At 43.9% G+C, this 13,114-nt stretch overlaps 1 protein-coding gene across 1 annotated transcript in view; it reads left to right on the forward strand.

The window, feature by feature from the left end:
* LOC143975213 (cytochrome P450 4V2-like) overlaps positions 1 to 13,114 on the forward strand; it is a 197,607-nt gene that overhangs the window by 42,342 nt on the left and 142,151 nt on the right. Inside the window, exon 3 of the mRNA XM_077477355.1 lies at positions 12,616 to 12,701. Within this exon, the coding sequence (XP_077333481.1) occupies positions 12,616 to 12,701 (86 nt within the window). The remainder of the gene's footprint in view (positions 1 to 12,615; positions 12,702 to 13,114) is intronic.

Consider the following 13,114-nt stretch of genomic DNA (forward strand, 5'->3'; position numbering starts at 1 on the left):
TGTGTCCATCCATCCCTGTGTGTGCATGCATCCGTGTGTGTGTGTGTGTGTGTGTGTGTGTGTGTGTGTGTGTGTGTGTGTGTGTGTGTCCGTGCAGCCTACCTGTGTCCAGCCTGCCTGTGTCCGTCCAGCCTGTGTCCGTCCCGGCCTGTGTCCGTCCCGGCCTGCGTCCCGTCCCGGCCTGCGTCCCGTCCCGGCCTGCGTCCCGTCCCGGCCTGCGTCCCGGCCCGTCCCGCAGCTCTTCGTCGGTGGCCATTCTAGGATTCAAAAGCCGCGCCTCTGTCGGTGATAGGCGGAACACTCAATTTCCCACTGACTGCTGGGAAATTGAGTGTTCCGCCTATCGGATGTCCGTGATAGGCGGAACACTCAATTTCCCAGCAGTCAGTGGTCCGCCTATCATGGACGTCCGCTCATCCTCATACTACGGACGAGGATGAGAGGACGTCCGTGATAGGCGGAACACAGACTGCTGGGAAATTCAGTGTTCCGCCTATCACAGGCGAAGGCGGAGACGGAGGCGCGGCCTTTGAATCCTAGAATGGCCGCTGTCTGTCTGCTCGACACGCTGATCGGGCAGACAGACAGCGATGACTCGAGTATAAGCCGAGGGGGGCACTTTCAGCCTCAAAAAAGAGGCTGAAAATCTCGGCTTATACTCGAGTATATACGGTATTCTGCAACAATCAAAAGAAAAAAGAATTTCAAAATTTTAACAATGCACAATTTAATTACATTATTACATGTGTTAGTGGTAATACATAATGTTGTCGTAGTGATTAATACCGCTACTGTTGTTACACTGCTTCTTCCATGGTATTTTCGTAATAACAATCCAATTATGATCCTGGGGAAAGAAAGCAGAAGGAGAGAAAAGAGAAGAAATCATAATACTACAATGCCAATATGTAGAATACTCACTTTACATCTTGTTGTTCCTAGGTGTGGCCACCTACGGTGTGCCACAAACCTTCCCTCCTGTTCCTCTGGTTCTCCTGGGGGAAACTCCATATACTGTCAATTCTTGTAAGTCAGTGATAGGTGCCCCCGTGAGGCCTTCCCCTTTCTTTCCTCCCCCCCCCAACTTTAGTGGGTGGGTGGCGTGGGCAAAAACATCACGGCAGCGGACCCAGGGTTATCCTTCAAGAGAAGGCAAAAACCTTTTTACATATCTTAATGAAAGTCTCTGGTTGAATAATAACGATTCGGTGGAATGAGTAAATATTACTGTGAATACTAAGACAAGTCATGATAACTAATTAACTTTTTGATAAAATTTTGAAATTCTTTTTTCTTTTGATTGTTGCAGAATACATAATTAAATCACCCCTTTGCTTTTGCTCTGTCCCCCCCTGAAGAAGACCCTAATTTTCAAAAGGTCAAAATGCATAGGGGTAGCAGGGGTGTTTTCTATAGTTTTTGAAAAATTGCTGTATTTGTAATTGTTCTTACAATGATTTTTGTATTAAATGATGTATGTATTTTCTATCCATTGATATGCTGTAACAACATGTACCAGAGTCTGTATTTTAATCTATGATGGCTATTATGCCCTTTGAACAAACAAAATCAATATATTTTTACATATTCATTTCTGCTTCTTGTTGCTGCCTGAAAAACCCAAGGGGAATTCATCTTTTTATTCTCTTTAGAACAGAAATACTCTTGTCTAAAGAGGGTTGCAAAGAATCTGGGGGGTAAGTTGTCATCTGGTCCCTTGAAGATGGATCTTTTCGCAGATCCCAGAGACTCAGGACTCAGAGAGATATAGGTAAGATCTTGGTGCAAGGAAACACTGTATACTACTCTTAGAGGGTTACAAATTGACCTGGCTGTGCTCTGTCCATTTTTTTTAGACACCACTCTCATAGGACTTACAGTCAGGTCCATAAATATTGGGACAGCAACACAATTCTAATCTTTTTTGGCTCTATTCACCATCACAATGGGTTTGAAATGAAACAAACAAGATGTGCTTTAACTGCAGACTTTCAGCTTTAATTTGAGGATATTTACATCCAAATCAGGTGAACAATGTAGGAATTAGAACAGTTTGTATATGTGCCTCCCACTTTTCAGGGACCAAAAGTAATGGGACAGATTAACAATCATCCATCAAACTTTCACTTTTTAATAATTGGTTAAAAATCCTTTGCAGTGAATTACAACCTGAAGTCTGGAACGCATAGACATCCCCAGATGCTGGGTTTCATCCCTGGTGATGCTCTGCCAGGCCTCTACTGCCTTCAGTTCCTGCTTGTTCTTGGGTCATTTTCCTTTCACCTTTGCAAGTGAAATTCATGCTCAATCGGATTCCTACACCGTTCACCTGATTTGGATGTAAATACCCTCTGGAGTTAAAGCACATCTTGTTTCATTTGAAATCCATTGTGGTGGTGTATAGAGCCAAAAGGATGTCCCAATATTTATATACCTGACTGTATGCCTGATTTGGTTATCTGCCCTTTTATTTTGTGCTTTTGGGTATCCTGCATCCATAAACCCTCTCTCCAGTTTTTAGCACTGCATCAATAGTAAAGAGACCTAGAGTTTTATTCATTTTAAAATGAGTAGTATAAGCACAAAGTGAGCAATAAGTACATAAGGATCGCTACAGTTCACAATCAATGAGAGTATAACAAAAGTAAGCTACGTATGTTTGTGTGTGTGTGTGGGGGGGGGGGGGTTATAAGACAAGTGGATGGAAAAGGGATGTCACCTTAGAGTAGTCACAAATAGGAGTGGAGGAATTTTACTAGCAAACAGTCTATGTAGAAAGGGCATGGGATTAGTCAATCACATACGGAGTAGCCTTGTCTGGTGTATATTAGTTGTTTTGCGATGAGAAGATTCTGTAATTCCTTTGGTATATGTGTTGTTATGATAGTTTGCCGAGATCAAGTGGAGTTGCTGAGATATGGAGAGATTAATTGTGTGGTTTTAATTTGGGAGACATAATACTGGTAGGTGGTGTGGGGTGAGTAAGGGAGACCTGTGGATGAGGTGCGGGAAGGCAGGATCAAGTGTTGTGGTTGTGAAAAATTTAAGTAATAGAGGAGCTCCTGCAGTTCTTAATCTAAGGTTCCCAGTTTGTCAGGAAGTCTTAGGTTTGCTTTGGTAAATATAAATCCCATTAGAAAGTGGTTGTTAAGGAGAACTTCTTTTAGGGCTGGTTCACACTGCAGGCGCGGCGAGGCGTCTCCGACTTGCCTCGCCGCGACCTGCGGCGAGCTCAGCGGCGACTTGCAGAGGACTTCTGTATAGAAGTCAATGCAAGTCGCCCCCGAAGTCGCCCAGAAGTAGTACAGGAACCTTTTTTTCTGAGTCGGAGCGACTCGAGTCGCTCCTCTCAGAACGGTTCCATTGTACAGAACGGGGGCGACTTGCGGGAGCGAGGCGAGGCGAGTCGTGTCGCCTCGCATCGCCCGCTGTGTGAACCGGCCCTTAGTGTGGGAGGAAGTTTTTGTTTCCAGTGTTGTGCGAGCTGCAAACAAGATATGGGAAACGAAGAGTCTGAGATGTGGAGGGAGGTCCAGGATACCAATTCCCAGAAGAGCAATTTGTGGTGTGAGTGATAAGGTATGAGATGACACAGAGGAAGTAAAGTTCTAAATTTTTTGACCAATATGAAGAGATTTTTGGGCAGTCCCACCAGATGTGGTGAAGGGGACCAGATTGATCGTACAGCCTCCAGCAATTTTGGGATTGATCTGGGAAGATAGAGGCAAGCTTGGTTGGGGTGAAATACCACCTGTGGAAGATTTTGTGTATTGACTCCTGGTGGGAAGTGCACTTGTAGAGTTTAGGTGGAAGCTGTAGAGTAGTATTCCATTGGTGGAAAGGAATGAAGTGTAGTGATCATTTCCAGGAGGGATGAGCCGAACACCCCCCCCCCCCTCGATTCCTTTCACAGCAGAACATGCAAACAGGCAAAAAATTTGCTTGAACACAGTCTATGGGACATGAACGTGAAAAATCTAAATTGCTAATTTTAAAGGCTTATATGCAAGTTATTGCCATAAAAAGCATTTGGAGACCTGGGTCCTGTCACAGGGGACATGTATAAATGAAAAAAAGTTTTAAAAACAGCTGTTTTTTCAGGAGCAGTGATTTTAATAATGCTTAAAGTGAAACAATAAAAATGAACTATTCCTTTAAATATTGTGCCTGGGGGTGTCCTTAGTATTCCTGTAAGGTAGTGCATCTTTCCCTTGTTTATAACAGTGCCACAAAAAAATGACAGTTCTAAAGGAAAAAATGTAATTTAACCACTTCAATACCAGGCACTTAAACACCTTCCTGCCCAGACCAATTTTAAGCTTTCAGCGCTGTCGCACTTTGAATGACAATTGTGCGGTCATGCTACACTGTACCCAAATGAAATTTTTATCATTTTTTCCCACAAATAGAGCTTTCTTTTGGTGGTATTTGATCACCTCTACGGTTTTTATTTTTTGCGCTACAAATAAAAAAATACCGAAAATTTTGAAAAGAAATGTTTTTTTTGTTTCAGTTTCAAAGCTTTGTAAATAAGTATGTTTTCTCCTTCACTGATGGGCACTGATGGGGCTACACTGATGGGCACTGATAAGGCGGCACTGATGAGCACCAATGATGTGGCACCAATGAAGTGGCACTGATGAGGTGGCATTGATGGACACTGATATGTGGCACTGATAGGTGGCACTGATGGGCGCTGATAGGCGGCACTGATGGGCGACACGGATGGGCACTGATAGGTGGCACAAATTGGCACTGATAGTTGGCACGGATGGGCATGGATGGGCGGCACAGATGGGCATGGATAGGCGGCACAGATGGGCATGGGTGGGCACTGATAGGTGGCACGGATGGGCACTGATAGGCGGCACAGGTGGGCACTGATAGGCGGCACAGGTGGGCACTGATAGGCGGCACAAGGGGGCACTCATAGGCGGCATTGTATTGTTGTGCCGCCTCCTCCTCCTCCTCTCTTCTCTCAGGCACCCAAGTACAGTCAGTGATCTCATCATCCCCTCCCTCCTCGTCACTAGAACAAACTTGGCAGTATGCTGCAGCTGGGGGAACATGACTGCCAGTTTCTTGTCCTTCTTGGGCACCCCCTCTTTCTAGGCTCACGTTACTCCCTTCCTCAACCTGGGAACCAACATCGGAGCCTTCAAATTGCTGCACATCCTTCAGCAGCATTAAAGCCCCATACACACTATTAGATTTTCTGCTGAGTTTTGTCTTCAGATTTACCAAAACCATGTAGTGCAAGGGCCTGTCTGATTTCATACAAATTGAAACTCCTAAGGTTTGACCTCATATTATATGGTTTTGGTAAATCTGAAGACAAAAATCAGCAGAAAATCTGATAGTGTGTCTGGGGCTTTAAACTGTGGTCAAATAATTCTGGGTACTCCTCCATGCATGATGGTGAGGCTAAGGAAGGAGTGACTGTGGACAAGGAACTAGTGAAATAGGCCACTTTGGCAGCTGCGTTGGAAGGCAAACTACTCTGAGCCTGGGTGACAGAGGATGAGGAGGATGAGGACAGCTTTGTTATCTACTCCATCAACTCTTCTGCATGTTCTAGCTCAATAACACGGCCTGCAGCAGAAAAAAAGGACAAGCATGCTCCACGACCACCTGCAGAGGATGCAGCATGTCCACGACCACCACTGTTGACTGTAGACACAGAGGCTGCTTGCCCTCTTTTAGTGGCCTGTGAGTGTCTGCCTCTCCTTGGGTGCCTTCCGGACATGATGTATATTTTGTTTTGATACTGTGTACACCACCAGAAAAGAAGTAGAAACTATACTATGGCTGCACTGTATTGTAAACTGTGTAAATTACCAGAAGTGTAGTAGAAACTGTACACACTGTATTATATACTGTGTACACTGCCTGCACTGTATTAGAAATTGTACTACAGCTGCACTGCATTGTGTACTGTATACACCACCAGAAGTATAGTAGAAACTGTATACACTGTATTAAATACTGTGTACACCACCATAAAAGTAGTAGAAACTGTACTATGGCTACACTGTATTGTATGCTGTGTACACCAACAGAAAAGTAGTAGAAACTGTACACACTGTATTAGATACTGTGTACACCACCTGCACTGTATTAGAAACTGTACAATGGCTGCACTGTATTTTGTACTGTGCACACCTCCAGAAGTGTAGTAGAAGCTGTACACTCTGTATTAGATACTGTGTATACCGCCTGAAGGGTATTAGAAACAGTACAACACAAAATGCACTGTAGATATAGCCTACACTGGATGCAGAGTATATATATATATATATATATATATATATATATATAGTAGTACACTTCCTGCAGTGACTGAATATCGAGTAAACACTGAATATATAGTCTATGTTAAATGCAGAGTGTATTTATATATATATACACACATATATATATATATATATACATATATATATATACATATATATATATATATATATATATATTGTGTTGCAACAAAAAGTATGTGAACCCTTTTGGAATGATATGGATTTCTGCACAAATTGGTCATAAAATGTGATCTGATGTTCATCTAAGTCACAACAATAGACAATCACAGTCTGCTTAAACTAATAACACACAAATAATTAAATGTTACCATGTTTTTATTGAACACACCATGTAAACATTCACAGTGCAGGTGAAAAAGTATGTGAACCCTTAGACTAATGAGATCTCCAAGGGCTAATTGGAGTGAGGTGTCAGCTAACTGGAGTCCAATCGATGAGATTGGAGGTGTTGGTTACAGTTCCCCTGCCCTATAAAAAAAACACACATCAGTTCTGGGTTTGCTTTTCACAAAAAGCATTGCCTGATGTGAATGATGCCTCGCACAAAAGAGCTCTCAGAAGACCTACGCTTAAGAATTGTTGACTTGCATAAAGCTGGAAAGGGTTATAAAAGTATCTCCAAAAGCCTTGCTGTTCATCAGTCCACAGTAAGACAAATTGTCTATAAATGGAGAAAGTTCAGCATTGCTGCTACTCTTCCTAGGAGTGGGCATCCTGTAAAGATGACTGCAAAAGCACAGCGCAGACTGCTCAATGAGGTGAAGAAGAATCCTAGAGTGTCAGCTAAAGATTTACAAAAGTCTCTGGCATATGCTAACATCCCTGTTAGCAAATCTATGATACGTAAAACACTAAACAAGAATGGATTTCATGGGAGGATACCACAGAGGAAGCCACTGCTGTCCAAAAAAAAAACATTGCTGCACGTTTACAGTTTGCACAAGAGAACCTGGATGTTCCACAGCAGTACTGGCAAAATATTCTGTGGACAGATAAAAACAAATGTTGAGTGGCATGTGAGTTAAAGCAAGGGGGCTGCAGTATGTCCCGGTAGATCACACACTAACCCTCCATCCAAAAAACTTGCAGAAATGGCATGAACAAAATAGGTGACATCATAAAGAACATAATAGCTACATAGCTGAATAACAAAGCATTTTGATGTAAATAGAGCAACAAAAACAAAAAACAGTATGGTGTGCATAGCACACTTGTAACCTGGGGAGTGGAGAAACAAGAGGTGGCTGTCCATTCAGGAGATGGAGTAGCTAGATGTAAATCATGAGGGTGCCTTTGGGTGGCAGTAAGAGCTAAGTATTTCCAACTGAACACCAGGAACTCTGGATTCTGGGAGGGTTTGGACCTGCATAGCGTTGTTGCTGAGGGGGGCGCTATGGGGATGCCCCATTTGTGGAGGAGTTTATATCCTTCTTTTGGTGTGTGCATTGGCACAACTTAGTTTTAATAACTGACCAGGAGTTTTGTTGTGTACCCCCACTGGTAAACTAAGTTGCGGTCTCTAAGAGCTTTGGTTATTGGAGAGAATTCCTTTCACTTCTGTGCAGTGGTGGAGGAGATGTCAGCAAAAAGAGCAACTTTTGAGTAGGGATCAGGGAGGGTGCATGCGGATGTGGCGAGTTTCATTATTTGGACTTTTATGTGAAAAAAAATGGATGCGGGCTAACACATCTCTTGGGACGGACACAGGCAGATGCTTGGGTTTATAGTTCCTATGTGCTCAATCAATTAACAGATCAGATGGGGATAGTGATGGAATAATTTTGAGGAAGAGTTGCTGGATAAATGGAACCAGGTCTGAATTTTAACTGTTTCAGGTATCCCTCTGAATTTAATATTGTTCCACCTGGGGCGATCTTCCAGGTCTGTAACGTTAGCATTGTTGTGGATAAACCCACCCTACTCTTTTTTGCGCTAATAAGCACCCATTTTGTCTAATGGTATAATCCATCTTACCTACACTAATATGTGCCCTTTCAGTATAATGCATCTGGGATCTTAAACCATGTCTCTGCATTTCCCCAGTAAACAGACATAATCACCATCTTAGCTCCATTGCTCCTTCATCTGCCCTGATCCCTTCCTGGGAGCCAACTTTATTCATATAAACAATAGAGCCTCATGGTTTCACAATCGACTAATCAAGCACAGGCATTCCCTCAAACAGGAGGAGTTATACAACAACCAATTTACAATGACTAAGGGAGTCCTATGGGCGTGTCTGGGCGGGGGCAGCATGTACCGTCTCCCGCACCCTGTCTCTGCAAGCTATCTTCATCTAGAAACAGGAAGCTTGAGATCATGAGCTCTGCCCCTGACCACGATTCTTGTTTTTACCATTTGTTTGTGAATCCTTATTCTGCTTTGTCCAGAGAACAAAGCATACCTGGACTATACTACCGTCTCTGTGGATGGGAGATTATCTGCAGGTGTACACCATGGCACCCCAAATATGTTGATCAGGCATACAGGGGTGACACGTCCGCTAAACCGATAATTTCTTCTCAGAGCGAACACATCCCCCGAGACGATTGTTCTGTGCATCGCACAGGGGCCCTTTGCTGGCGGACATATCCCCACTCTGCAAACACTTCTCTACATACCCAAGGAGATTTTCACTGCCAAACAGATCTTAACCAGCGCCAGTCTGCCCCAGTCAGCTCTTTAGAGCGGGCTGTGGTAGAACTAACACTGGGAGGCACTATGACAGTACATATTAAAATACTTCTCATAAAATTTCCACAAAACTTTAAGATATTTGATCTATTCTGCGTGGCCAGAATGGGAATCAATCAGTTTGTTATAAGCGTGAGTAACTTCTTCCATCTGTCTTTCAATTTGATCTGTGCTCTCTTCCACATGATCAATTCTCGAGTGGACCTGTGAGACTGCGGAGCGGAATTCTGCCTGTATATTCCCATGGAGTGTTAAAATCATTGATTTTAGAAAGTGCTCAGACACTGGGTTGTTAGAGGCTGGGATGGATGCTAGGGAGACCAGATCTTCCCCCTCCTGGTTAGTGAAAGAGCCATCATCTCCCATATGTTTTTTACTCACAGGCGCCTTTAGTGGAGAATGAGCAGGGGAGTCTGCACTACTTTTGTGCCTGTCAACATTAAGAGCACAGTAGCAGAGCTGTTCCTTGGGTGGTGAGTCATCCATAGGAGCTTGGAGAGATGAGTTTGGGGAAGGAGAGGCAGAAATGGGTCTGCAGTGCTCCCGAAGTCGGCGCCACCTTAGAATTCTTCCTGGACATGTCCCTGAGGACAGTGGCGGCTGGTGAAGTTTTAGGATGGGGGGGTGCCAGACCCCATCCCTTCCTGATTGGCCCCATCCCCCCTTCTCATAAGTCACACCCCTTATATAATCCACCCACTCCGTCCTCTGTATTTCACTTGCTTCCACTCATAGTGTCAGGAGCATACAGCTCAGCATCACAGGACAGATTATATAGCTCAGCCTCACAGATCATGGTATATAGCATTTCTCACAAAGCCTGGCATATAACATTTCTCACAAAGCCTGGCATATAGCATTTCTCACAAAGCCTGGCATATAGCATTTCTCACAAAGCCTGGTATATAACATTTCTCACAAAGCCTGGCATAGAGCATTTCTCACAAGTCTGGCATATAACATTTCTCACAAAGCCTAGCATATAGCATTTTTTTACAAAGCCTAGCATATAGCATTTCTCACAAAGCCTGGCATATAGCATGTCTTACAAAGCCTGGCATATAGCATTTCTCACAAGCCTGGTATATAACATTTCTCACAAAGCCTGGTATATAGCATGTCTCACAAAGCCTGGCATATAGCATTTCTCACAAAGCCTGGCATATAGCATGTCTCACAAAGCCTGGCATATAGCCTTTCTCACAGAGCCTGGCATATAGCATTTCTTGCAAATCCTGCACAATTACCCCCTTCCAGGCTGCACAATTACTCCCCCGTCTGCACAATTACCACTCCCCTAGAACTTCCCTTTTTATGATGAGCTCTGTACATGTCTTGTACCCAGGACTGCCCTTTTATAATGAGCTCTGTATATATCTTGTTCCCAGGACTGCCCTTATATAATGAGCTCTGTATATATCTTGTACCCAGGACTGCCCTTTTATAATGATCTGTGTAGATTTATACGTAGGACAGTCCTGATCCATGCAGCTCTTTACAGTTATACTTGTGGCAGGACTAGATGACAGGGAGGAGGAGTGCCGCCGTGGCGGCTCTTGCAGCGCTCAGCACCTGTTCTTATTGTAATGAGTATAGGACAGGAGGAAGGAAGTCAGGGACAGCTCTGCTAACCTGAGCCTGGCACAGTACAGAGATAATCTACTGGGAAGCATGCATGATCCTTCTCCTCCATAGAGGACACATCTACAGAATGAGGGATGTCAGCCAAGACCGGACTCTGTTACCTCCTGCTGTGTCTGGTCACCTTAACTCTAATAGAAGGTTTATCTTCCTCCGGGACCAGCAATCCAGGGGATCAGTCTACCTCCCTCCATAGGGTCACCCCTGCTGAGACTAGGCTGCCAGTCTTCACCCACCCCCCCCTCCAGGGGAGCACAACGGCAGTGGCACTTACCTTGCTGGTTGTGTTGTCCTCTCCTCTCCTGCAGTGTCTCCTTCCAGCGGCGATGGAGGAGTCTGCTCCTTATACTTTTGGTTTTCTCTCGGGCGCAACGGGAGAGAGTAAACAGGAAGTGACATCTAACTCAGATGTCAATCAAACAGCCCGGCCGTAGTAATAGATATTACAAGCGCCGGGCGGAAGCTACTCAGCGCTTCGGAAAGTGGCGCAAGGCAGGAAAAAAGCCTGCAAATGAAGTTCCATGTCTGCAATCTTGTGATTGCATTGACGTTGCATTTCCCATAGTGCTCTGTGTCCAGCGCCCAAACAAGGTGCACTTAGTTTAAGGACTTTTTTCTTTGTTTTTTCTTAAAGGGGCAGTTTTAAACTTTTTTGTTGACTACACAGGAGGGGCACCCGGGCACCCCCTATGGATGGGCCGCCACTGCCTGAGGGTCCCCAGCGGTCCCCGATGTTGGCGGGTATAGCAGGGAGTAGTTTCGGCAGGCTCCTGTGCTGTGAAGTTACCTCGGTTCTCCCTTCTGGACAGAGCAGTGCCATTATGCAGCCATTCCGCTCTGCAGCCAGACCACACCCACCCCCCCCCCCCCCCCAAAACCTAGAGTTTTGTTGGTCAACTGTTGGATCCTGATAATGGACAGGTAGCCACAGGACAGGTAGAGGGAGGCAATTATGTTCACAACTCCCTAGGAATCAGAGCTCAGGAGAATGTAATGTACAGAATGCCAGTGTCAGTAGTATGTAATGCACAGAGAGCAGGGGCAGTATGTACTGAACAATATAGCATACAGATTCCAAGGATCATGAGTATGTAAAACACAAAGCACAGCAGGCAGAAGAGCGTATCATAAAGAGTGCAGGGGTCATGAGTGTGTACCATACACCCCCAGAAAATTCTACCTCCTCATAAGACGAAAACCTCAAAACATACACAAAACAAATTTACAGGCCTTATTGATCCTGGATATGTGCCCCTAGTACCTGTCACTGGAGATGCCTAGTGTGATGTCTGGTGTGATGTCTGATTCAGCATTTTTGTTGATCCAGGAGAGGAAATAAGTAAAACATGTGTCTCAGTGAAAGGATGAAATAACAAATAATATAACTCTTCAGATATTCTAACCCTTCCCCACTTTATTAAAAATGTTTTGCTGTCTTCACCCCCATTCAAGAGATTTTTACTTACTATCCTTTTGACACCTTGCCACTAGAACAGCACAGTCATGTAATGGTTAGCACAGTCCCCTGGCAGCAAAAGGTCACTGGTTCAAATCCCAACCGTGACACTACCTTGCCTGGAGTTTGCATGTTCTCCATGTGCCTGTGTGGGTTTCCTCTAGGTACTCCGGTTTCCTCCCACACTCCAAAGACACGCTGGAAGGTTAATTGGATCCTGTCTAATGTGGCCCTAGTATGTGTATGTATGAATGTGAGTTAGGGACCTTACATTGTAAGCTCCTTGAGGGCGGGGAGTGATGTGAAAGTATATGTAAAGCTCTGCGAAAATTGACAGCGCTATATAAGTACCTGAAATAAATAATATAAGTAAGAGAAAGTTCCTGCAAGGGGGTACAGACAGATTTTTGCTTAATTTACATGCAGTTGTTATGGTAATGATAATTAGTAGTATTTTTATATGTGTAAGTGGTTTGTTGCTCATAAAGCACTTTTTAAATTTTTGTTTAGGCAATATTAAGTACTTCCAAACATATGGACAAGGCTTTCCCATACAAGTTCTTTCACCCTTGGCTCGGAACGGGTCTCCTCACAAGGTACTGTGTCATTTCATTATACTTTATTATTTTACTTGAAAATTTTAGAATTCCTGAGTAATGATATGGCATACATTTAGGAAATCAAATACTTATACGTACTGTAGTTACTGAACCACAAAATGCTGTACAATGACCAATATAAATGACTGCCAAGGGACCCCTGACACTTGGACACTTGCTCAAACAAACTTTGCCACTTTGGCTCAGAACATATTAGTAGCTCAGTTGTTTTGTAAGTTTACTTTGTTCTTACCTGACAGTAGGCATTTTATGTACAATAGAAAGCCTTTTTCTATGATCCTTTAAATGAAAACACACATTTTTATGGTGCCACCATACATACAAGGCTTTGAATATTTGTTTCTGTGTTTATGGACCTTTGTCTGTGTCCTATCATATCTGAGCAGGGC

Source organism: Lithobates pipiens, unplaced genomic scaffold, assembly GCF_037356315.1.
Source record: "Lithobates pipiens isolate NorthernLeopardFrog02 unplaced genomic scaffold, aLitPip1_a1.2 Scaffold_13, whole genome shotgun sequence".
NCBI lineage: Eukaryota > Metazoa > Chordata > Amphibia > Anura > Ranidae > Lithobates > Lithobates pipiens.